This window comes from Mauremys mutica, chromosome 7, assembly GCF_020497125.1.
Source record: "Mauremys mutica isolate MM-2020 ecotype Southern chromosome 7, ASM2049712v1, whole genome shotgun sequence".
Taxonomy (NCBI): Eukaryota; Metazoa; Chordata; order Testudines; family Geoemydidae; genus Mauremys; species Mauremys mutica.
In genome coordinates, this window is record NC_059078.1 from 29,632,199 (window position 1) to 29,657,695 (window position 25,497).

Below are 25,497 nucleotides of genomic sequence, written 5' to 3' on the forward strand. Positions count from 1 at the left end.
CTAAGAAGGGTTGGACCTGTTTCTTTGACTTTGGGACAGGCCACTTTTGGATAGCACCCACTTTGGCCTGTAGGGGGTTGATAGTTCCTTGACCCACCTGGTGTCAAAGCTAAGTCACTCTGTTTAGGCCTATTTGACACTTTTTAGCCTTAACGGTTAGTCCTGCCTCCCTTATGCGCTCAAAGACTTTTTGTAGATGCTCCAGGTGTTCTGCCTCTGGCCAGGAGGGATTTTATAGTACTGTATACAGGAAGGTTGTTACCCTTCCCTTTATATTTATGACAGGGAGCATGTTGGATTCTCACAGAGAATGTCTCTCAGAGAAAGGCCAGAGCATAAGATTTGAGGCCTAACTTCATCCACACTCCTAGGGGGGCTCTGAGTTTAGTGAGCAAGATCTGGCCCTAACTTCACCCCCATACCTGGAGTCACTCCAGATCCAAACAGCAAGATCCAATTCACAGTCAAGATAACAATTCTGACCTGGTCCACTCTCCCCACTACGTCAACTGGCTACACTCATATACCCATGACACTCCCAGGCGGCCCCTTTGGGGGTGCTGGAACTACAGTAGTACCAGCTGGATTCTATTGTGTTGCAGCTGTGGAAGCGATGCTGAGGGAATGGGAAACAGCTGAATGCTGGCAGGGGCTGCCTAACCGAGGAGGTCAAGGCCCACCATGGACTTGTAGGTGGCACCATCCCTATTTGCCAATAAGAAGCCGGGGACTGTGCTTTGACTCAGGTTTATTAGGAACGTAAGTCAGCGGAAAAACTGGGCACAGAAGCAATCCCTGTGCCCCAGAGATAGCAAATACATTAATAATACGCATCACTCACTGTTAAAACTGTCCCTCTACATTTAGCCAATAGTAAGACAAATGACAGTGGAAGCCAAAATATAGGGTCAGGAATGCTATACAAACCCTGCAATGGTGAATGCAGAGAGGGGCCAGGAGGCCGGATGGGCCCAGGTGCTCTCTGGGCCTTCCCGCTGCAGGCCGGGATCAGCTGGAGGAGTGGCCCAGAGACTCTGATAGGTTCATAGCCTCTCTTAGCAGGGCCAGCTTCGTTTTACAGACCTGGGAGAGTGCTTTGTGCAACAGGGCACCTACTCCTGGCTGTTCTGAGCACCGTCCCCACCCCCTCTGCAGGCCCATCTGAGTCCTCTGAGCCATGGAGCAGGGATGGGGAGATCCAGGGGCACTAGGCGGGGAGGGGCAGTGCCACCCCTTCCTACCACATGGCAAGGCACATTATAATACAAGAATTGGAGAATGCCCCGAAACAGGGCACAGCAACAATCCTCATCCCCCTTACACAGCTTGTAGAGCTCCCAAAGACAATGTGCAACAGGGGGAGGAGTCCCCCCTGCCCAAGCAACAGGGTGCTGGGTCTCCCACAGCTCACCACAGGCCCTCTGCTGGGTGGGAGGGGTCCTGTTCACACGCTCCAGCTGCAAAGGGATGTGGGGAGTTAATGCTGCTTCTAAGGCACCTCCTGAGGGTGGGAAGGAGAATCCCCCCTCCCCCCCCCAAATACACCCACAACACAGAGCCAGTCTGGTCTGGATGCCAGAACCCCAGCCTGGCCTTGAGGGAACCCTTTCTGATTGGCTGCCCATCCCCAGGAGGCTGGGAAAGGGGATAGGCAGCCAATCAGAGCTGCTGCAGGAGCTAAGGCAGAGCTCCCGCGCTCTAGCCAACAGTTTTCAGGTAAGGGAGGACAGAGCAGAAGGAACCCAGAAGCTCAGGGCAGCTTCACTCCCCTCTCCCTCCCTCCTGTGAATAATGGGTCAAGCCCGTCCCCTACCCGTCCTGACAATAAATCAGTCCATTGTCTGCTCTTCCCCGCTGTGAAAAGAGGGTGGGGCTCTTCTTTGCTCCTCCCCCTACCTCCCTGCAACGGGGGAGGAACTAACCCCTGGCACTACCCCCTCAGCCTGACAGGTGGGAAACACCCTGTAGTGCAGGGGATGGAATGAGGGGATACACAGCAGGGCTCTGGGGAGTCATGGGGTGGGCGGACAGTGAGATCTATAACCAAATGAAGCCAGTAATACAAGGCCCAGGCAGGCCAGATGGGGGACCTGGGCTGACTGAGTCCAGGGCAGAGTCCGATCCCCCTGGGGGGCTCTCGGTGGATGAGCAGTTACCCACCCCTGAGTCCCTTGCGCAGAGCCGTGTGGGCGGTGTCACCGTCAGTCCATCTTTCTCAATGTCTCCACTAGGAGGAGGTGAACTGGCTGAGCAAGGCGCTGAAGTCCAGATCCCCCATGGAGGTGAGGCTCTCTTCCGGGAGGTTGCCCATGACCCCATTGATGAAGCTGTTGGCACTGCTGCCCCCCCCACCCCCACCGTTGCCCTGTGGCTCCTCCCCTGTCATGCCCACCACACCACGCTGGCTGCTCATCAGGCGGGTGATGGACTCGGGATAGGTCAGGAGCATGCTGTGCCCGTCAGCACCCTCGGTGGACGACCCCTGGCTCAGCAGCTGCCGGAACTCAGTAGTGTTGATGTTCTCCAGGCTGGTGTAGGTGCTGTCCTCCAGCAAGGCCCCCAGCTCCATGGCGGCTGGGTCGCCTCCGCCCTCAAACGGCAGGTTGAAGAAGGGGTCATAGTTGGGCTCGGCCTCGGGAGCAGGAGGTGGGGGCTGGGCCCGGCTTGAGATGCCCAGGCTGGAGAACTCCTCCAGGTTGACTGTACTCAACCCCAACTGGGGGGCGGGAGGAGGAGGAGCTCGGCTGGGCCCAGTGAAGGGTAAGGAGGGGTGCTGGGCCGCGACCTGTGGCTTCTGCAGGGGCGGCAGCTGCCCCATGGTGCTCGCCATTCCGGTGAGACCTAGAGAAGGGAGAGGTTAGTGCTGGGAGGCGAACCCCATGAGCAGGGACCCCAGTGCCTCCCCTCCAGGGCAGCATGGTACAGAGAAGCATTATGGGGGATTGTGCCGTTCCCCCCACGCTGCGGCTGGATTGGAGCTGGTGCCCCCTAGAGGGGAAAAGCCCATTCCCCACCCTGGCGCAATGTGGCTGGAGCCCCCTTACCACTGGGTTTGGGCACGGCTGTGCGGACAGGGACAGCGATCCGACGCGGGGAGCGGGACTCCGGAACCACCACTGCTGGGAGGAGAGACAGGGTCAGTGACAGTGGGGGATGGCACAGCAGAGGACCCCCCACCGCAGCTAGGCACCCTCAGATGCCCTTTCGTGTAGGAGGCTAATGGGCTCCACCTCCCAACACCACAGACATGTCATCCCCCCACCCCCCTCAGCCCCGTACTAGAGGCAACCAGGTTCAGTCTCTTCTCTCTCAACCCCCCTTGGCTTAGGTGCCTGAAGCCCAACTATAAGGCTCACACCCCTCTGCCCCTCAAGAGCCACCCACCCTCCTGAGCTGCCCTCCCCCAAAAAGCCCCTCCTTCCCAGCCCCCCAACTCCTCTCCAAGCTAAGAGACCACCCCTTCAGCGGAGACCCCCCACAATCTCCTCCCCAGCCCCCCAGATACTCTGCCCCCCACCCCTGTTAAGAACCATCGCCCATCCCCAGCCTCACCCGAGAAAGGCGCTTTCTGCGCAAAGTTCCTGAAGGTGTCCCTCGTTCGCTTGCGCTTCTCCTCGATGCGGTGGAAGTCACCTAGGGGAGAGCATGACCCTTTAGCCCTGGGGACTGATTCCCCCCTGCCTCGGGGTGAAGTCCCATTCCCCACCCCTGGAGCCAGCCAGTCCCCCTGCCCTTGGGCCAGAGTGGAGCTGCCGCCCCCTAAAGGAAAGGCCCCCCGGTACCTTCATCCGGCAGGTAGCGGAACTCCATGGCCTCGCTGACCTCCTTGTCAGATGGGCGCCGGAGCTGCATCTGCACCGTCACCGGCTCCCTGAGTGCCTGGTCCTGGTATGGGGGGGTTTTGAACACGATGGCGACCTGCCGGTGCACGTCTGCCTGCGAGAAGGAGCCCTTGGCCTCCCATGAGTCCTTGAAGAACCGGACCTCAATGTCCTCTGGGGGAAGCAAAGGGGGGTGGGTGAGGGAGCTCCAGGCACCAATGGGAGAGCTGGAGATAGAACCCGAGAGTCTGGGCTCCCAGCCCCCCAACCACTAGACCTTACTGCCCTCTCAGAGCTGTGGATAGACCCCAGGAGTCCTGACCCCAGGCTGCCCCACTCTAACCTCTGGCATCCTCATCAGAGAGCAATGGAACCAGCTGCTTGGGGGGTGGGAGTGTATGGGGTGGGGGTTGGAGTCACCATCCCTGTGGTGGGAGCCAGGCTGGAGATCCAGCTTTTGGGCATAAAGCCAACGATGTCCTGATGGAAGAAGAGGACCCCTGTACTCACCCCCTCTGGGGATGCCCAGCACGCCCATTCACCCTCCCCACACACACATGCTAGGAGCCCCAGGCCTGCACCCACAATCCCAGGGAGCCCCCTGCAGCCTCAGGGCTCCTCCCAAGCACTCACCCTTCTGCACCTTGTCACAGAGCAGGAAGATCTCGTCCCCCCCCAGGCAGCTCCCCGAATTGCGATTGACCCGGCAGATCTTCAGCTCAGCCGTGTTGGGGGCTCCTGGAGAGGGAAAAGGGGAGTCAGGGACCCCAGAACAAACCAACGTGGGGGTACAGGTGGGTCTATTCCCCTGGAGCTCTCACTGGGACCCCCCATATCCATGTGCTAGGAATCCCCTCCCCACAGCAACCCTCAGCCCCTCTGTTCTCCTGTACCACCCCTCACTGCCGCTCCAAGGACCCCCACCATCTCCTCCAATCTTTGGGCCAAGGACCCTCCTCTAGGTACCCTCTCCCCACCCCTAGAGCTGGGCCAGGCCCCCACTTCCAATCCCTCTGTCCTTCCCAGCTGGGCCCGGCCCCCTCCCTCCAGGGCTCACGGTTGTCGTAGATCGGCTGTGACACCACGAGGGGCAGCGGGACGAGGTGCCCCGTGCCCACAGGGTCCTGCACCCACACCTGGAAGCAGAGCCGCACGGCGTTCAGGTCATAGTCCCCCTTCTGGTTGTCCAAAGGCACTGCAGGGGCGAGAGTGGGGGGAATGAGACACACAGGGTGGCTGAGATCCCCGTCCCCACCTTCCCTCTCCTGGGACCCTTAGCTCCAACCCTGCCTGGGCAATTTCTTCCCCTCCCACATTGACTGAATGGCTGTTACTGGCTCTGACCCCTCCCCATCGAAGGGCTCCTGTTTGTCCCCACTCCCATCGAAGGGGCTGTGGTTGGTTCTGCCCCACCCCCCCGGCAGTCCCTCACTCACCATTGAAGGGGTTGTTGTTGGTGCGGATGCGCTGTGCCACAGCCTCATCCAGCTCCCGTTTCTTCACACACTGGATGCCCAGGTTCTGGAAGCTGAGATGCAGGCAGGGGTTACCCACAGCCCCTCCCTGCATGGTGCCAGCCCAGCCCTGGGGAGGGTGGGATGCTGGACCCCTGGGTTCCGTCCCCAGCTCTGCCCGACTTGCTGCGAGATCCTGGGCAAGTCCCCTCCCCTCGCAGTGCCGCAGTTTCCCACAAAGCAAATCGGCAGCAAAGCCGAGGGTACGTCTACACTACCCGCCGGATCAGCAGGTACTGATCAATCTATCAGGGCTCGTAGTGTAGACGCAATAAATTGATCCCCGATCACTCTGCCGTTGACTCCTGTACTCCACACCAGAAGCGGAGTCGACAGGGGAGCGGCGGCAGTTGACCCCACGCCATGAGGACGCGAGGTAAGTCGACCTAAGATACATTGACTTCGGTTACGCTATTCTCGTAGCTGAAGTTGCGTATCTTAGGTCGATCCCCCCAGTATAGACTAGGCCTGAAATAGAACCCAGGAGTCCTGATGCCTCCCCCCACCCCAAGGCTTTAACCCACTCGACACCCACCCTTCCTCCAATTCCAGGGACAGCACCCAGGAGTCCTGACTCCAGCCTCCCAACTCTACTGCAGCTGACCCCATGTCCCTACCAAAGGTGGGGACTGAACCCAGGCGTCCGGGCTCACCTGTGGATGTTGCGCTCAGGTGATAGCTCAGCCTCATAGTAGCCGTCCTTGCAGTCTTTGCCCACCAGCTCGTGGGGGTGGGGTCGGTGGGGGGCATCCTTGGTCACCAGAGAGATACGAACCTTCCCGGGGCCTGTGTAATTATTGATCTGGGGGTAGGAGATGGGGGCAGAGGTTAGGGGCTCCAGGGATCCTCAGCAGGGCTAGAAAGGAGCCCCTCCCCCCCATTCCCCACTGGAAATCAGGCTGAGACCTTCCAGACTCACTGCATCCATGAGCCTCCAGGGGGCAGCAGCTGCAGGGGTCTGGCCCCTTTGGCATCAGGCGTTGTTGGGGTCCCACTCCATGTGGGAGCACGGGAGTGTTAATACTCAGAGCCCCTCCTCCATTCTCGCGGGGGGAAACTGAGTCACAGAGTGGGGAAGCAGCATACCCTGGGGCCATGCAGCAAATCAAGAGAGCCAGAAAGAGAACCTAGCTCCCAGCTCACCCTCACCTCGCCTATTCTGTCCCATGAGACTCCACTCCCTTCCCAGAGCTAGGGATTGAACCCAGGAATCCTGGCTCCCAGCTCTCTGCTCTATCCACTAGGCAGTGCTCAATTCCCCAAGATTTCATTAGGGGGTCCAGGCCACCCACCCAGAGGTGAGGGATTGGGAGCGCACAGGGGGCAGGGGAGGGGGCACTGGAGGTGCAAAGACCTTGTCGGTGAGTGCGGGGAGGGCTGTGTGGGGGAGAGGTGCACTGGGGTGAGGCAGGGGCTGACCTTGATGGTGGGGTGGGTCTTGGTGGTGTCGGTGCTGCGCTCCCCGGGGATGCTGCCAGCCGAGCGCCCCTCACACTTGTAGCGGAAGCGCATGCCACGCTGCTTCGGCTGTTCGATGATCTCCACGTAGGGGGTGCTGCTGGGGGTGGGGTCTGGGGGCACAGAGAGACAGACGTGAGCGACGGACAGACCAACCCTCGGCATCACCCACCCATGCCCACACCTCTGCAATCACCAATGGCTTTAGCATGAGGGACATAAATCCCATGGAGCATGGAAGGAAACTGAGGCACATGGATTAGGTCAGTGGCCGAACTAGGGAATAAAACCCAGGAGTCCTGACTCCTAGCCCCTCCTGCCCTATCCACTAGATCACACTCTTCTTTCAGAACTGGATAGAACCCAGGAGTCCTTTTGAACAGCCCCTATGCCCCCCCCCCCTCCCAAAAGGTGGCTGCAGCTCAGCATAGGGCAAGGGATCCCTGTATAAACAGCCCCCACATCTCAGCACAGCCCTGTCAAGTCTGGGGCAGCTACTCCATCTTGGGGATTTCCCCTGACTGGAGCTTTAATGCAACAGTGGAACATACAGCCCCTCACATCACACTTTGCTGGCATTAGGACTGCAGCCCTGCAGGGAGGAGATGGAGTCCCCAGGAGATCTCCAGCCAGAGCCAGTCTTAAACCTTATCACACAGGGCACAACCACTGACTGTAGCTTCCGCTGCAGGAATCCACCTCACAATGTGACTAATCCAGAGTCCACGATGAGTCATCCCAACTCCCACCCCGCCAGGCCGGGGAACCCCTGGCACCAGGATCCCAGAGTGCTGAGATGCAGCTGCCTCTGGGGAGGGGTAAGGGGGCTGTTTATATACAGATCCCTCACCTGGTGCTGAGATGCAGTGTCACACTTATGTCTCACGCAATTCATGGCATTTCTAGCACCACGGCACACTCTAAACACATGCTGCGGTACTGGGGTAGCACTTACTCTGAGGAGAGAGTGCTCCCTACTGAGCCCCTGCCCCACTCCCTGCAGCGCAGCAGCCTCCTACATTCTGTTCCTGGCTCTGGGATGAGAGTGGGATCAAGTGGGTTAGAGCAGGAGGTGCTGGGAGCCAGGACTCCTGGGTTCTACGAGGATAATCTCTAGTGCTTGGGATGGTTATTCAAGGGACTAGTGCTTCAAAAGCTCCAACAGCCTTGGAAAGCAGCTGCTAGTGAAATACATTATTAACAATCATAATTTTGTTAATTACATTCAGTTTAAATATGCAAGTTGAATCATGACTCACCCTGGAGGCTCCAGTCCTGATGGAGGAGGACAAGTGGCAGCAGGTCTGAAAGGCAAGAATGGGAGTGGTTACTGGCATGATAGAGCCAGGGTTTTAGCAACCTCCTGCAGCAGGGAGTTCCAGAGGTACAGCAGGCAGATAGGGCCCTTGTATGGTCCCAACTGGGAAAACAGATTTCTTGTAATCAATCAGCTCCACCTAGTGTCCATACCTGGCATTACACCTCTCCACTCTCACTCCCCATGCCTATTACATTCTTCTATGAGGCCAGTCCTCCATCTTGCCCCCCTGCTGCCCAGAATCCTGACTTGCCCACCAGCGAGGGGGCTCATGCTGCCCCAGGGGAAAGAGTGGGGGTGAAATGCAACTGCCTCTGGGGTAGGCACAGGGTTGGCTAGCAGCTGCATAGTCATTTGGAATTAGAAATAAAAGATAATGGTGAATGGGGTTAAAACAGAAGGGGGTTATTCAGGGAGGAAGAACAGAATCTGCTAGGGTGGGAGGTGGCCTGGACACGGCGGGTTCGCATGCCAAGTGATGTGCACCTGCACTCGAGGCTATTTCACTCCTTGATGTCCAGGCAGCATGAGGGTTTGGGCAGGCAGCGCAGGGGGCTCGTGACGGGGAGTTAACAGCTCCTGATCTCAGATCCTGTCCCAGAGACAGGAAAGCCCCAGCTCCCACACCCTGCTGTTCTTTCCCGTAACTCACATGGGGCCTGTGCTAGCCTGGCACCACTCCCAGGTGTCACAGGGCACCCAGACTGCAGGCACTGCCAGGTCAGGATGCAGCTGGTACACCTTCAAGAGAAATCCTGAGTGCTGAAGGGAACACTCTCTCTCTCCTCGCAGTCAGGCCTGGCACAGATGCCCCAGTGCAGCACTAGGGGACACTGCTGATCCTGATCTCTCAACCCCCGTGTCCTGGGGAATGTCCAGCTCAGGCAATTCCATTGCTCTCCCTAGATGCTCCAGCAGTTCCAGCTGTTCTTACTCGCCCCAGACACCCATGTGCAGTGTTGTTGTGTGGCTGTTGTACACTGCCATGCTCCACCCTAGAAGTGGCTGCATTTTGTTAGAGGATGAAATGATGCATGGTTTCTACAGCAGCTATAGAATGGTCCGCACACTAGACATGTCATTCCTACAGGACCAGAGAGGCCTCCAACTCTGGGTAACAGCAAGCACCAGACAAACCCTGTTACAGAGAGCTTCCCCTCCCAAGCACACATCTTTCAAAAACACACCCAAGGGATCCCTTGCCTGGCACTGAGATGAAGCCACTTCTGTGGCGGGTCATGGGGGGTTGTTTATAAATTATACAGCACAGGGTTTTCCCATTGAACACCCCCAGGCACCTGGCTGCTTCCTTTGGGAAGACAATCCCCCGCCTTCTCCCTGGTGCACGTTGCCCCAGTCAGGTGATCTGTGTAGATTTCAGGCATGGGGTGATCAGGGCCTGGTTTGTGAAGGACCCTGCCCAGCAACACACCCAAATCCTTCCAAGTGGGGAGGGAGTGGGGCATCGTCACATGGGGCTCGTCCATGCTTCCAGCACTGCAGCGTCTCCCAGCATAGATACTCAACATCCCCAAGAGGCAGGAGCGATCGGTGGGAGAAGCTCTCCTGTTGACTCAGCACTGTCTGCCCTGGGAGTTAGGTCGGTGTAACTGCGTTGCTCCGGGGGGTGGATTTCCTACATCCCTGAGCAATGTAGTTATACCAATGTAAGTCCGGAGTGCCGACCCAGCAGAGATGCAGGCAGGTCAGCATTGAGTACTAGGACCCCTGGGTTCTAGTCCCAGCTATAGGAGGGGAATAGTGACTAGTGGTTAGAGCCGTGGACTGGGAGTTAGGACTCCTGGGTCTCATTCCTGGCTCTGGGAGAGGAGCCACGGTTTTGGGTGCCCCAATCACCTCTCAGGCAGAGCCCTGAGCCCCCGGTCTCCACAGAGCACCTCCATGGAGCAAAGGCTCCAACAGGGAATTCCTGGGATGGCTGAGCTGCTGAGAACCAGAAGTGGGACTAGACCAGCGCTGCCCTGATATGTACAAGCAGCCGACGCTGCCCTCCAGTTCCCCACTCCTCTGCTGGGTGAAGACATCCCAGCCTTGGCCGCATCTGCAGCACTGTGCCCCCGAGCACCAGGCAGCATAGGCGGCAGGTTTGTATAATTTTTGGTGGTGCCCAAAATGGTGGTGCCCCCCCGCTCCCGCCCTGTAAGCCGATATAAAATGAAGCTACAACGCGTCAGTGCCACAAGATTACAAGGGTCAATTAAAAGTGGAAAGTCAGAAGCAGCACTTGCCTACTTCAATATACAGTATTATATTTTGTTGCACCTGTTGTGATGAAGTGGGAATGTTCTTAATATTTTCTCTGAATACTGTGTGGGTGCCTCAGTTTCCCCTGCAAGATGCCAACTGAAGGTGTTGGGGACAAAGAGATCAGGTGGCCTCCCTGTCCGGAAGAGACATAGAGGCCAGAGGAGGGAGTGTCAGTTTGGAGCTGGCTGGGGAAATGGGAAGAGACCCAGAACTTGGTTCTGGGCTCCCCACCCCTCAAGATGGACCTGACAGAGGGGTTCTGTTTTCTGTACCAACAAGCTTTGTTTAAACTGTGTTCCCATCATCTAATAAACCTTCTGTTTTACTGTCTGGCTGAGAGTCACATCTGACTGCGGAGTTGGGGTGCAGGGACCTCTGGTTGCCCCAGGACCAGCCTGGGCAGACTCGCTGTGGAAAGTGCATGATGTGGAAGGGCATGCTGAATGCTCCGAGGTCAGACCCAGGAAGGTGTAAGCTTCTTGCCCTGGAGACAGTATGCTCCAAGAGAGGAGGCTCCCCCAGAGTCCTGACTGGCTTTGAAGGAGTTGTTCCAAAGCATCACAGCATCCCCTTCCACACCGTGCACTTCCCGGAAGTCTGCACAGGCACTGACACTCCCTCCTCCGGCCTTTGTCTCTTTTCCAGGCATTAGGAGGCCACCCGATCTCTCTGTTCTCCAACACCTTCAGTTGGCACCTTGCAGGGGAAACTGATTTGGAAGAAATGAAGTAAAAGCTGCCCAAACCGAGCTTGAGCACTCCTGAATTTTGAGGTGTTCAAATCTGGAAGGCAGGTGCTGGAGGTGGGAGAGGGCTGTGGGCTCCATGGGGGAGCATGGCAGCAACTGTCTGGAGCTGCACGGAGCCAGACACGCTGGTCTGAGTGGCACAGTAAGCGGTTTGGGGGTTGGAGAAGAGGTAGGGGGTTCCGGGGGGCAGTCAAGGGACAAGGAGCAGGGGGGGCTGGATGGGGCAGAGGTTCAGAGGGGCAGTCAGGGGACAGGCAGCAATTGGATAGGCATGGGAGTCCAGGAGGTTTATCAGGGGACAGGTAGGAGGGTCCTGGGGGGAAGTTGGGTGGGGTCTCAGGAGGGGGCAGTTGGGGACAAGGAGAAGGGAGGCTTAGATAGGGGCTGAGGTCCCAAGGGGCAGTTAGGGGCAGGGGTCTCGGGAGGGGGTAATCGGGGGACAAGGACCAGTGGTGCTTAGATAGGGGGTGGGAGTCCTGGGGGGCAGTTGGGGCAGGGGTCTGGGGAGGGGGCAATCAGCGGCCAGGGGCTGGGATTCAAAGGGCTCTGGGCTGCTGGCAGCCGGGGGGAGCCCTGAGCCCTTTAAATCCCAGACGCAGCCGGGACTCAGAGGGCTCTGGGCTGCCTGCAACCGCGGGGAGCCCAGAGCCTTTTAAATCCCAGCTGCGGCCGGGAGTCAGAGGGCTCTGGGCTGCCGGCAGCCGCGGGGAGCCCAGAGCCCTCTGATTCCCGGCCGCGGCTGGGATTTAAAGGGCTCTGGGCTCCTCGCCGCAGCAGGCAGCCCAGAGCCCTCTGACTCCCGGCCGCGGCTGGGATTTAAAGGGCTCTGGGCTCCCCGCCGCAGTGGGCAGCCCAGAGCCCTCTGATTCCCGGCCGCAGCTGGGATTTAAAAGGCTCTGGGCTCGCGGCAGCTGCCGGCAGCCCAGAGCAGGGGAGAAACCTCGCTCCAAATATTGCTGGAGCAGAGCCCCTGACTGTGAATATTCCTGGGGCTAAAGCCCCAGGAGCCCATATAAGTTGGCGCCCATGCCAGGCAAGGCACCAGGGCCAGCACTGACTGTGCGGGGAGAGCGTCCCCCAGCACCCACTGAAGCCTCCAGGGCTGCAGCCTGATTCTGCTCAGCCCAGGGCTCCCAGCTCGGCTCAGAGCAGCAGTTGGTGCCCTTAGTTTCTGTTTGCAGAGCTGGGAGCTGCACCCTGGTTCCCAAGGGGCCCAGCTCACTCATTAACCAGGTACCATTGTCCCAGCAGCACTGCTAGTGGGAGGTGACTTATGGGGCCTGTGCAGAGACCAAGGGAGGCAGCAATTTAGGAAGTGGAAGAACAACAGAAACTGTATTTCATATCAACCCAAAACCCACAGGTGGTGGGGGAGGGGAGGCGTAACCCAGGGCTGGCCTAGCAGGGGGCAGGAGCGAGGGGCTCCAGCAGGGCTGTTTGGGGAGCCAGGGCTGGCCTGGCAGAGGGCTGCGAGGCAGGAGTGAGGGGCTCCAGCAGGGCTGGGGGAAGGAGTGCCCAGGGCTGGGCTAGCAGGGGGCTGCGGGTCAGAAGTGAGGGGCACCTGAAGGGAGTTTTCTGCCTGTTTCAGCACTAAGTTTTTAAAGTGGAAATAATGAGGGGTGGGGGGCAATATTCTAACCACTGCCCCATACATACCCACTGATCCCAGACCTGCCAGCTCTGGGGATGGGGAGCCCTGGTCCCCTAGGATCTATGCCCCCTCCCAGCATACTGCAGCTGCTGGAATGAGGGGGAGGGGCAGAGGGAACACAATTCTTTTCCCCTGATGTCATGTGTTTTGTGCAGGAATCTTGTGGCCAGAGGCTGGGCCAACAGTCCCCCAGCCAGGGGAGCGGCAGGAGCCCAGCACAGGGAGGACAGGGAACTGGAGCCCTGGGGGGACAATCCTGCCCTGGGTGCTAATGTGGGGGGTGGACAAACAGAACTAGATGGGGACTTCCCATCTCTATGAATTACAGGCATTACAGCAGTGCCGGCCCCGTTATGGCGGGCGCTGCACAGACCCTGCTGAGCTCAGGGCCATTGCACAGGCACGCAGTGAGAGACAGTCCCTCCTCTGGCAATCCACTAACCCACTCAGAGAAAGGGTGGGAGGGGAAACTGAAGTACAGAGAGGGGGAGGGACCTGCCCTAGGTAACAAAAAGAACCCAGGAGTCCTGTGCTTTATCCACTGAGCTGTCTCCACATACAGGTCCATTCAAGTTTCAGGGAACATTTGGTGCTGTGTCAGTCTCCTGGGTTCTAGCTGCAGCTCTGGGAGGGGAGTGGGGCCTAGCAGCAAAGTTTTCTTCCCACCACCTTCCAGAGACAACCCAGCTATGCCTCCCCACTGACCCCTGGGGCCAGTACCCCCACCCCACATCTCTCTGCAAAAGCCATCAACGTTGGGATGCCGGCAGGAACCGGCTTTGTGTCCTGCTTGTCTGCAAAGTGGGTGACAAGCAAACACACATGTACAGGGGAGATGGAGAGAGCGTCCATCGTCTGCAAGGCAAGACGGGCCTACTGAGATCATCTGGTCTGATGTCATGTATAGCTAGAGCAGGGGTCAGCAACCTTTCAGAAGTGCTGTGCCGAGTCTTCATTTATTCACTCTAATTTAATGTTTTGCATGCCAGTAATACATTTTAACTTTTTTAGAAGGTCTCTTTCTATTAGTCTATGATATAAAACTAAACTATTGTTGTACATAAAGTAAATAAGGTTTTTAAAATGTATAAGCTTAATTTAAAATTAAATTAAAATGCAGAGCCCCCCAGACCGGTGGCCAGGACCCGGGCAGTGTGAGTGCCACTGAAAATCAGTTCGCGTGCTGCCTTCGGCACCCGTGCCATAGGTTGCCTACCCCTGGGCTAGAGCCTACCAAATTCACAGCCATGAAAAACACATCCCAGACCATGAATTCTGGTCTCCCTCCGCGAAATGCAGTCTCCCCCCATGAAATCCGGTCTTGTGTTCTTTTACCCTATACTGTACAGATTTCACAGGGGAGACCAGAGTTTCTCACATTGGGAGTCCTGACCCAAAAGGAAGTTGCAGGGGGGTCCCAAGGTTATGGTAGGAGGATTGCGGAATTGCCACCCTTACTTCTGCGCTGCCATTAGAGCTGGGCAGCCGGAGAACAGCAGCTGTTGGCCAAGTGCCCAGTTCTGAAGGCAGCGCCCCACCAGCAGCAGCATACAAGCAAGAGTGGCAACACCATACCATGCCATCCTTACTTCTGCACTGCTGCCTTCAGAGCCGGGCAGCCAGAGAGTGCTCTGCAGGCAGCAGTGCAAAAATAAGAGTGGCAATACCAGACCATGCCACCCTTACTTCTGCACTACTGCTGGTGGCGGTTCTGCCTTCAGAGCTGGGCTCCTGGCCGGCAGCCACCGCTCTCCAGCTGCCCAGTTCTGAAGGCAGCGCCACCAGCACCTGCGCAGAAGGGTAGCAGTGTCGCAAAAAAAAAAACCCCACACACTCCTTTTTGGGTCAGGATCCCTGAACACCCTGAAATTTCAGCTGTAAATAGCTGAAATCATTAAATTAATGATTTTTTAAATCCTGTGACCATGAAATTGACCAAAGTGAAACATGAATTTGGTAGGGCCCTATATATAACATAAGCCATAGGCCAGCCCGGAATTAATTCATCCAGGACAGAGCAGATCTTCTAGAAAACCATCCAACCTTGATTTAAACATTGCCACTGATGGAGAATCCACCACAGCCCACGGTTGGTCCAATGGTGAATTCCCCTCACTGGTAAAAATATGTTGCCATATTTCCAATCTGCATTCCGCGAGCTTCTATTTCCAGCTGCTGGATCACATTACACCTCTGACTGCCGAACTGAAGAGCCCTCACCACGTAGGTACTTTCTGTTCCCTGTGCATACACCCGAGAGGTGCCTACAGGGGAGGGTGTATGTAAAATACACACATGCAGGACAGCCACAATCCAGGCTGCGCCCAGGGACTGAACAGGGGACTTCCCAAGCTAGAAGGCTGAGGCCAGATTGACACTCGAAACGTTTGCTGGTAAAGCGATGTCACTTACGGGTGAGATTTGTTACCAACATTTTATACTAGCAAAAGCTCCAATGCAAACACGGTCAGGGGGGGCTCTAGGTATTTTGCCGCCCCAAGCATGGCAGGCAGGCTGCCCTCGGCAGCTTGCCTGCGGGAGGTCCCCGGTCCCGTGGATTCAGCGGCTTGCCTGTGGGAGGTCTGCCGAAGCCGCGGGACCAGTGGACCCTCCGCAGGCATGCCGCCGAAGTCAACGTGCCTGCCACCCTCGCGGCAACTGGGAGAGCGCCCCCCGTGGCTTGCTGCCCCAGGCACGCACTTGGCGTGCTGGTGCCTGGAGCTGCCCCTGAACACGGTTATATCAGCAAACGGACTCAGAGCATTGATGATGATAATGATAAAAAAATCCTCCTGTCAGTGGCTTGTTTTGCTCAGGGAACTGGCATCAGGAGTGTGTTGCCGGCATAAGCAGAGAGTCTCCACTAGGAAGGTTTGCTGGCCTGACTGTACTGGTATAGCAATACTGACAAATCCTGTTTAGTTTAGACTAGGGCAGCGTCATTACAGTCTGAGCTACGTAGCTAGGTTGGGCAGCTGGGGGCTGCGAAATTCCCATCCTCTGTGGATCAACACAGAGGGAGGTGAATATTACCTATGGACCTGGCAGTGTGGCTAGCGGATAGATCATGGCTACTGGAGGATTGGGTAAGTCGTCCCTCCCTGTGCCTCAGTGGCTTCTAAACTGATTTCGTTTCCATGATTGCAAAAAGACAGAGATTGTCTGCACTGAGATGACTGTAATCAAATCTCATGCTTCATGGCTTTAGCTAGTCACTTTCTGGGGTCAGAAAGGGATTTTTCCTCCCAGTGCACAGCTAACTAGATGTGTTTAGTTAGTTAAGACCCGGACTTTTCAGCTTGGAAAAGAGGCAACTAAGGAGGGATATTCTAGATTGGTGTGGAGAAAGTAAATAAGGAAGTGTTGTTTACTTCTCTTAACACAAGAACTAGGGGTCATCAAATGAAATGAATAGGCAGCAGGTTTAAAACACACAAAAGGAAGTATTTCTTCACACAATGCACAGTCAACCTGTGGAACTCTTTGCCAGAGGATGCTGCGAAGGCCAAGACTATAACAGGGTTCAAAAAAGAACTAGATAAGTTCATGGAGGATAAGGTCCATCAATGGCTGTTAGCCAGGATGGGCAGGAATGGTGTCCCTAGCCTCTGTTTGCCAGAAGCTGGGAATGGGCAATAGGGGATGGATCACTTGATGATAACCTGTTCTGTTAATTTCCTTTGAAGCACCTGGCATTGGCCATTGTCGGAAGACAGGATTCTGGGCTAGATGGACCATTGGTCTGACCCAGTATGGCTGTTCTTATGTCTGGGTTGGGGATTTTTTTCTGACTTCCACTGAAGCACCAGAGATCAGCCCAGCTGGGACACTGGATGGGATGGGCCAGTGCTCTGAGGTGGTATCATATCCCCTCTCTAGCTGCCTGGCTGGTGGACCTTGCCCAGATGCTCAGCGTTCAGCATATCACCAGATTGGGGGTTGTGAAGGATTTTCCCCCAGGCCAGATTGGCAGGCACCTTGGGGGTTTTCACCTCCCTCAACAGCATGGGGCACAGGTCGCCTCCTGGGATCAGCTGGGCATGGCTCACCTCAGCAATTCCCTGCCAGCACAGGGCCCTTGGGCACTGGGGGCTCCTTGGTCTTCCCTGTTTTCTGCCTGGGGCTCACAACAATTTAGTCTCCTGAGGACTCAAAAGCATTGGGCTCAATACGAGCAAGAATTGGGTGGTAATGAATCCGTGTTATACAGAGGGTCAGACTGGATGTTCTGATGGTCTCTTGTGTCCTTAAACTCTAGGAAACCAGAGTGGACTGATTTAAAATCAAGGTGATTTAAATTATAAAGTGGAAAGCCTCAATTTCAATCATCCATTTTCATAAACTTTTCCATTTGTACTTCAGTAATTTTCTAAAGAAAGGTGCCCTCTCATTAAAACAAGTTGAGTTATAACCAAACAGAGCCTTTACACCAGATTTGGTACATCTTTTTGCTGCCTAAGAGAATACACTATAACAATATACATTTATTTTAGCAATTATATAGCTTAATATTTTCAGATTCTTATGAACTGAACATCTTCAGCATGTTAGAAAATGGTAAAAGATATATAGCTCATTATTTGTGTCAAGCCGCATTAGGATGGTAACTGGAATTTAATTAAATACACAACAGTATCTAAAATGCATTTTTTATTAAACAAAACCTTAAATGTTTTGGATCCATAAACTTCTCTTATCAAAGCATATTTCACACTTACAACTAAATTAAAGAAACAGAGGGATTAACTGTAGTCAGTGAATTAAAGTGATTGTTTCAGGTCAGCCTGGGAACATTTTCAAACATGCCTAAGTGAAAGAGACTGGGATTTAAATTCCTAGTTTCACCTAAGTCTCTTTAAAATGAGACAGGCTCCTAAATGACTTAGGCTGACGTATTGTGCCATATTTCTAAAGCCTGAACTCAGAAGTGAGATGTTTCCCCCTGATTCTTTCTTTATACAGAAAGGCAGCCTTGAACTCAAAGGGTTTTTTTTTTTAATAGAATCTCATGGATTCAGCATCTTTTTATTTAAACGTTTTAAAAGATTATAATAATTGAATAGGTTTTACATATTTTGTATTAAACTCAGATTTCATTTAACCAGGTTTATTTTGAAAAAACAAACATAATTTAAACAACAAAAATTAAAATTTAAAAAAATGATTTTTTTTAAAAAATAAAATTATTGAATGTTTTCCACTCAGTATGAAACTACAGAGATAGATCAGGCTGGGTCTAGAAAGCTGCCCCACAGCAAAGGACTTGGAAGCACCATCTGTTTAGCTTCTCCAAGCAAAGTATTAGAACTGATTCAATCCTGGGCTTTAAGCACCTCTATGTGGAGGAGATTTCAGAGAGCAGAGGACTCATTAAATCAGCAGACCAAAGACAGAACAGAATGGCCTGGAGCTGAATCTTGACAAATTCAGACTAGAAATAAGTTGCAAATGTTTAACAGGAAGGGGGATTAACCATTAGAACAGCTGACTCCAGGACTGGGTGGAGTGTCTATTACCTGGGGTCTTTCGATCCAGCTCACAGGTCACTCTACAACCAATGTTCTAGCTCAACCACCAGATCTGGGCTGGAGGCAGGAATGGCCGGGAATGGTTCTCTGGCCTGGGTTATGCAGGAGGTCAGACTGGATGATCACAACAATGTCCCTTCCGGCCTTGAAATCTACTATGACACTTGACTGACACGAATTAAGAGGCAGCGCGGTCTAGTGGATAGGGGCACTGGCCTGAGAGTCAGGACTCCTGAGTTCTATTCCCAGATCTGCGACTGAGCTGCTGCATGACCTTGGGCGAGTCTTTTCTCCTCTTGGTGCCTCTGTCTCCCCATCGTCTGTTCAGACTGTGAGCTCCTCCAGGGCAGGGACCATCTCACTGTGTGTCTGTGCCTGGCACAACGGGATGGCCCCTCTCACCCCCCGTCAGCTGTGTACATGGGGGGACTGTGATCTCAGTTGGAACCTCGAGTTACAACCATAATACAAATAATATTGCGTAAGTGCATTAGACCAAGGGTTGAGGCGTCTGATGGGATGAATTGATTAAAAGCAGCAGTCAAGAAGCAACCATTCCACGACTCCCAAAGAGCGGGATGAAGGGTCTTCCAATACCAGCATATAAACCAAGGGTGCAGGCGCACACCGCACTGGGCACACCACCTCTTACAGGGCCCAAAATCACAGGGGGCTCCTAGTAGGCTGAGCGCAGTGGGGACTGCTCACCTTGGATCTGAGCTGAGGATGGGAAAGGGGAGAGATTGGGAGCATCTCTTGCTTTCTGGCAGCACTAGGACAGTCATAGATTCTAAGGTGGGAAGGGCCCCCTGAGACAGGCTGACCTCCTGTCTCATACAGGCCATAGGCATGCCCTGAATCGAGTCCTGGCTGAGATCAGAAGGCATCAAATTCAGAACTGATCAGAGAAAAGGATTTCCACGCACTGCACCCTTCACCTGCAGAACTCATTGCCAAAGGCTGCGACTGAGGCTGGGGGCTGAGCAGAAATCCAGAAGGGACTGGCCATTTCTCTGGAGAACAAGACTACATGGAATTGGAAGGGCAGAGGCTGGAAAGTCAGACAGAGCTTTGGACAGGACATCAAACTTCCTGCCTGAGCGATGAAGCTGCTCTCTGTCCGGTCAACGTTGAGAGGAGATTACTGAAGGGGGCCAGATTATTCCCTATCAGCTGCTCCCACGGGGGGCGCCTCTGAAGCAGCTGGTTTCACACTCATGGTCAGCGATGGGGCTAGAAGGACTTCAGGCCTGATCCAGCCTGGCAATTTGCCTGAGTTCAAAGTAAGTCATTGCAGTAACTCCCAGCCAGCTCACTGGGGCAGGGAGTATCTTTGTTCTCTTTGTACAGCGCCTAGTGCAATGGAGTTCTGCTATGGGACTGGGGCTCCTGGTGCTACCAGCACATATGAAATACACAGCAATACTAATACTCATGCTGGGTAGAATTACACACAAGCACCCTGCTGAATCAGAGCCTAGGACTGTGTGTATAACAGAGGACAGGATCAGAATAACCTGTTCCATTATTATTACTCGTATTACAGAAGTGCCTAAAGGCCCTGGCCAAGACTGGGAACGCCTTGTGATGCCAGGAGCCACACAGCCCCCCTCCATGTCTGGTGCTGCACAGACACACACACAGAGAAAATCCCTGCCCTGCACCAGGGCGAGTGGCTAGGGCACTGGACTGGGACTCAGGACACCTGGGTTCTATTCCCAGGCCTGCCACCAACTTTAGGCAAGTCCCTTTCCCGCTCCATGCCTCAGTTTCCCCTCTCACCCTGTGTCTTTCAACACGCTGTCTCCGCTAGGCAAGGTCGTCTCCGCTGCGCTGGCTGCGTTGTGGGTTCTGCCAACATGTCTGGCAAAACCTTTTACCTTAGACAAGCTTTGGAAGCTCTTTGTGCAGGGCCCGTCCCTTGCCGTGGGTCTGGGCTGTGCCCAGCACAACTAGGGGCGCTGGTCTCAGCCAGAGGTCTAGGCAGCACCATCCCTTGACCTCAGTTGGGGCGGTGGGGAGGGGGGAAAAGAGTCTAAGTGCTACCGCAATACACCTAATAACTAACTAGTAGCAGCAGGAAAAGGTGGTGTTATTCGGTTTAACCCTAAGGTTTTGTCCCAGTTGCCGCTGAGGCACGCTAGCCCCAGCGGTATTTGGGCTCCTGGTTTTGGTGGCAGGGTCTGGCTATTGAAGGCACTTGGAAGTGTTAGGCTTAGCCGTACCGGATCAAACCAGTGGGCTCCATCAGCCCAGCGCCCCACCTCCCTAAGGCGGCGGTGTGGGGCGGGGAGCGATTCCTTCCCAACCCCTCAACGGAAGCCCTGACATGAGGACTGGTGACCTCTAGGGCTTGTTGTAGTTCCCCACTTCTGAGCTTACAAGGGCCAGGGAGGAGCAGAGGACTGGGGCGGGGATAGCCTGAATCAAAGGGGGTGTGGAAACCGGAGTCTGTTATACAGATATATCCATCCTTTCTAGCTCCCTGGGTTGTGAAAAAACAGCCCTTTAAAAACAGACTGTCACCAACGTGCTCTTGCCCTCCCCCCACACAATCGCCACGTTAACTTTGAAACCTAACGATGACTGTCCCAAAACAGCCACACAATCAGCTGTTTCATGTTGAGCCATTCAGCCAAAATGGGTGGCTGGCTCAGCCGCAAACCCTTCTCCAGAGCCTACAGGCCCTGCTGCCCAAACCTCCCCGCTCTGCCACCCCGGAATTTCTAAGGAAAGCAACACCGAGTACGTCTACGTGAAAAGTACCTAGGCAGAAGAGAATCTTGACTGGAGTCTGTAGGTGGTACAGTTCGAGTGAGCTACACATCTGGGGGACACACCCAGCACCTGAGCCACTCACAGGGTTAATTCAGTAGGAATTGTCAGCTTGTTGGGGGCAGGGACCATCTTTCTGTTCTGGGTCTGTACAGCACCCAGCACAAGGGGTCCTGGGCCATGACTGGGGCTCCTACATGCTACTGCAATCATGGGTGGCTCCAGGCACCAGCGCTCCATGCGCGTGCCTGGGGCGGCAAGCCGCGAGGGGCGCTTTGCCGGTCCCTGCGAGGGCGGCAGGCAGGCTGCCTTCGGCGGCTTGCCTGCAGGAGGTCCGCTGGTCCCGCGGATTCGGCAGCAATTTGGCAGTGGGTACACCGAATCCGCAGGACCGGTGGGACCTCCCGCAGGCGCACCACCAAAGGCAGCCTGCCTGCCATGCTCGGGGCGGCAAAATACACAGAGCCGCCCCTCACCGCAATACAAAGATTTGCTGATTGTAACGCCAGAAACGACCACTGTGATCATCTAGTCTGAACTCTGGTATAATAGGCCATAGGCCAGCCCCGAATTAATTCCCGACTGAACTAGAGCAGATCTCTTAGAAAAAAAGATCCAATGTAGTTTAAAAGTTGCCCGTGATGGAGAATCCACCGTAGCCTTTGGGAAGTCGTCCCACTGTATTAATTCCCCTCGCTGTTAAACCAGAAACACTTTATTTCTAGTCTGAATTTGTCTAGCTTCAGCTTCCAAGCTGTGAGACCTTTGTTAACGGAACAGCCCATTATCAAATTTCTCTTTCCCATGCAGTGCTCACAGACCGAGCAAATCAGCCCTTCTCTTTGTTAGGCTAAACAGACTGAGTTCCTCAAGTCTCAGACACATAACAACAAAACACTTCCGGTTTCAGAGTTTCATTTACTCTCTCACTGTATTTCTGCCCTGGCTGGCGGGACAGAAGTGCTCTGGGTTAGGGGATAATATGGAAAGTGCCGCACTATATAAGAACTAGGTGTTAATATACGATAGGTTACAGGCCCAGTACATCACATCAGAGCTGCCGTTTCCCTGCTGTACAGTGTAATGTCAACTCCCGCCCGGCCCTTCCCACATGCCAAAGGATTCTACTATCTGTGTTTTTCCCAATGTGTTGGCTTTTTTTAAGAGACACAAATCCCATCTCTCCCCCCCACCACCCCACATTTCAGCCCCCAAATCCACTGTGCCTGCCTGACCCCCAAAGCAAACAGGGAAATCGCTGCCAACTAAGGCCCCGGAAGCAGGTCTCACCAGACATCACCACAACAAAACTTTGTCAAAACAAGGCAGGGACCCAGAAATGCAGCAGCTGGGGAAATAATGGGCAGTGGGGGATGGGAAAAAGCGGGGGAAACCCACGCTCCTGGGGAATCCCAGCTGCTCTCCAAGCACCCCATATTCATAACTAGCACTCCAATAATGGGGGCTTCCCCCCCACATCCCTATGAACTCAACTGCTTCCACACACCCACCTGTCCCAGCGACTCCCATTTAAAACATACTCCTCCAAAGACGGGGGTGAGGGGAGCAGAGACACCCCAGAGATAAATGGGGGTTCTGGATTTGGGGAAAAGTCCATATTGCTGGATTAGGGGTACGCACTTACCATCCATTTCTGCTAGAAGTCAGGCTGGGTCCCAGGCTGGGAATCAAGGAGGTACGGGGGTAGGGGCTCCCTGGCTGGAGGGAGTCAAGGAGGAGGGCTCCCAGTTTGGGAACCAGAAGAATCCAGGGGATACTAGGCTGGGGGGGGGGGAGGGCTCCGCAGACTAGGGCGGGCCCCTGCGTGGGGGCTCAGGAGATGGTCTCCAGTCCACAATAAGAGCGTGTGCGGGGACGGGGGTCTCAGTACGACAGCTGGTCCCACCCCGAGCGGGGGGGACGTAGGCGCCAAGGGGATGGGGGCCCCTGGGGGTGGGGGCCCCAATGGGGAGGATTCTGACTCCGGTGGGGGTCCCGACCCCGACGGCGGGTCCCAGCCCCAATCGGGAGAGGGGGGCAGGCGGGTGCCCCCGGGAGCCCGGCTAGGGCGGGTCCAGCCGCTCGAAGGGCTCCGAGGCGGAAGGGAGGCTGCAGCCCCAACTGGGGGTCCGAGGCAGGGGCGGGGCCGGGGGCGTGGTCCAGGCGGGGGCCTCCGGCGGGATCGGGTCCAGGGGCCGCCGCTGTATCCGTTCGCAAGCTACGCCGCACGCGGAAATGCTCCCGGCACGTGACCCGCCCCGCTGCTGGGAAAGCCCCGCCCACCATGCAAATGAGCGGGGGATTCAACGCAGGCGCGGAAGCGAAGGCTGGAGCAGGGGCGAATTCCAAACCAGAGAGGGCGAGGCGGGGACCAGGGCAAGGCGCCATAGGGCCACATGGGACCATACGGACTTGCGTGTGGGACGCTATATAGGCACTAGGGTGCAGCACTCTAGGCTGGGGGGCGGGGGGGGCAGGAGGATGGGCCATTATATAGCAGCAGTTCTCAACCAGGGGTCTGGGGCCCCCTGGGGGGCAGTTTTCAGGGGGTCCACCAGGCAGGGTCAGCGTTAGGCTCACTGGAGCCCAGGGCAGAAAGCCAAAGCCCCGGTGTGCGGAGCTGAAGCCCTGGGCTCTGCCACCTGGGGCTAAAGTTGAAGCCTAAACAACTTAGCTTTGCAGGGCTCGCTGTGGCGTGGGGCCCCAACCAATTGCCCATATGCAGAAAACCAGTTGTGGCAGCACAGCTGGGCCATGGAGGGGTTTCTTTTTTTGGCGGGGGGGGGGAGGGGTCAGAAAGAAAAAAGGTTGAGAACCCCTGTTATACAGGATCCACACACTGGCCAGAATGGATCCATGTGGGCACCAGGGCAGGGTGTCACTAACCAAATAGGGTAGAGGGAGAAGCATTACAGGGCCATATAGGGACTGGGAATTTATGGACTAATATAAGGACCTGGCCAATGAGTCCTCTGGGGTTATTTAGGAACTACAGTGGGTCATTATGGGGCCATATAGGGACCAGTTCATGAGATGTTATTGGGACTAGGGTGGGGTATTACTGCATTCTACAGGGACCACTGTGAGGTGTTACAAGATTATATAGGGGGCTACAGGTGGACATTACAGTGCCATACAGGAACCAGAAAGGCTAAGAGTCTTATCACAGCTGCTGTGGCCTCCCCAATGGGTTTTTAGGCCAAATGCCCACAGCAGTAAATGGCTGAGTCGATGTTTGATGGCCCTACAGTCGCCTCTTGGGGCTTCGGACCTCAGAGGTGAACCCTCAAGGCTGTTTCTTGGCAGAGATACTGTTCTGTTCCCTCTCTCTAGGACACCATTAGCAAATAAACTCACTCACACAAACCTCCCTTAAGGAGGACACAGCCACATCACCTTCTCCCTGAGAGACTTCTGGGGGAAGAGATATCACTCCTTGTTGTAAGTTCCTTTGCTGGTGCAAAGATCATTCTACTAGGCCATTACTTTGACTGTGTCACCCCACTCTGTGCTTCCCTTCATTGGTCTTCCCTTCTCTCCTAGATCAGTCATAAGCTCCTTCTCTTCCCTTTCAAGGCCCTCTATGGCCAATTCCCACCTGACCTATAATCTCTCACAGGGTGCTGGAACAATTTGTATAATGGAGGTGCTGAGAGCCATTGAACCAAAGTGTAAACCCTGTAACATAATGAAAGCCACTTCAAGCCAGGGGATGCAGCAGCATCCCTAGTTCCAGCACTTATGATCTCTCTTTTAGTATAAAGAAGCTAATTCCCATCCCTAATCAGCCTGTACTGGCAGCATCCACTGCCTACTTGTTACATTTGTCAACAAGCCCCTCCATCCTTTCTCCCATGCTATCACTTATGTTTGTGAGGAGCTCGCTGTAAATACCCACAGAGCCATCTCATTATCCTCCTTCAAACTATCCTTTGTTGGGATGCCTGTCACGGAGGCACCGGGGCAATGCTCTGGAACTACTCCGTATGAAGCCAGCCAGGACTCTAGGGGAGCCTCCTCTCTCTGAGCACATTGTCACAGCTTCAGCCTTCCTGGGTCTGACCTCGGAGCATTCAGTATCCCCTTCCTCCCAGTGTGCTTCCTCCAGTGAGTCCACCTGGACAGGGTTCCTGGGGCAGTCAGATGCGACTCTCGGCCAGCCGGTAAAACAGAAGGTTTATTAGTCGACTGGAACATAGCGTAGGACAGAACTTGTTAGCACAGAAATCAGTGACTTTCAGCCAAGTTCATCTTGGGGGGAGGGGAGCCCAGAGCCAGGGCTCTGGTCCTCCCTCTGCGCCCTAAGCCAGCCGAGACTGACTCACTTCCAGCTGCCTGGCCCCTGCCCTGCCTGTTGTTCCTCCTCTGGCCTTTGTCTCACTTCCCGGGCCAAGAGTCACCTGGTCACATCCCCCT

General features: G+C 55.1%; 1 protein-coding gene across 2 annotated transcripts; it reads right to left on the bottom strand.

Annotated features, from left to right (window-relative positions):
• Positions 1-464: 464 nt before the first annotated feature.
• RELA (RELA proto-oncogene, NF-kB subunit) lies at positions 465-23,337 on the bottom strand. 2 transcript variants are annotated; one of them, XM_045024795.1, is made up of 11 exons: positions 22,727-23,337; positions 8,053-8,097; positions 6,755-6,906; positions 5,989-6,137; positions 5,258-5,349; positions 4,879-5,016; positions 4,455-4,559; positions 3,783-3,995; positions 3,553-3,633; positions 3,045-3,119; positions 465-2,841 (listed from the first exon to the last, which is right to left on the bottom strand). In XM_045024795.1, the coding sequence occupies exons 1-11, from the start codon at positions 22,731-22,733 to the stop codon at positions 2,228-2,230; spliced, it is 1,671 nt and encodes a 556-aa protein (XP_044880730.1). In that variant the 5' UTR covers positions 22,734-23,337; the 3' UTR covers positions 465-2,227. The 2 variants fall into 2 exon arrangements, with proteins under 2 accessions (XP_044880730.1, XP_044880731.1); XM_045024796.1 differs by having other exon boundaries at positions 469-2,841; positions 3,045-3,116; positions 22,727-23,334.
• Between the last annotated feature and the right edge of the window lie 2,160 nt (positions 23,338-25,497).

Bases quoted from the DNA above. Each gene is read 5' to 3' on its own strand.
- RELA (XM_045024795.1), bottom strand. The intron at 6,907-8,052 runs GTGAGTCATGAT...CTGTGCCCCCAG, and splicing joins TCAGGACTGGAGCCTCCAGG to ACCCCACCCCCAGCAGCACC. The intron at 5,350-5,988 runs GTGAGCCCGGAC...CCTGCATCTCAG, and splicing joins CCTGAGCGCAACATCCACAG to CTTCCAGAACCTGGGCATCC.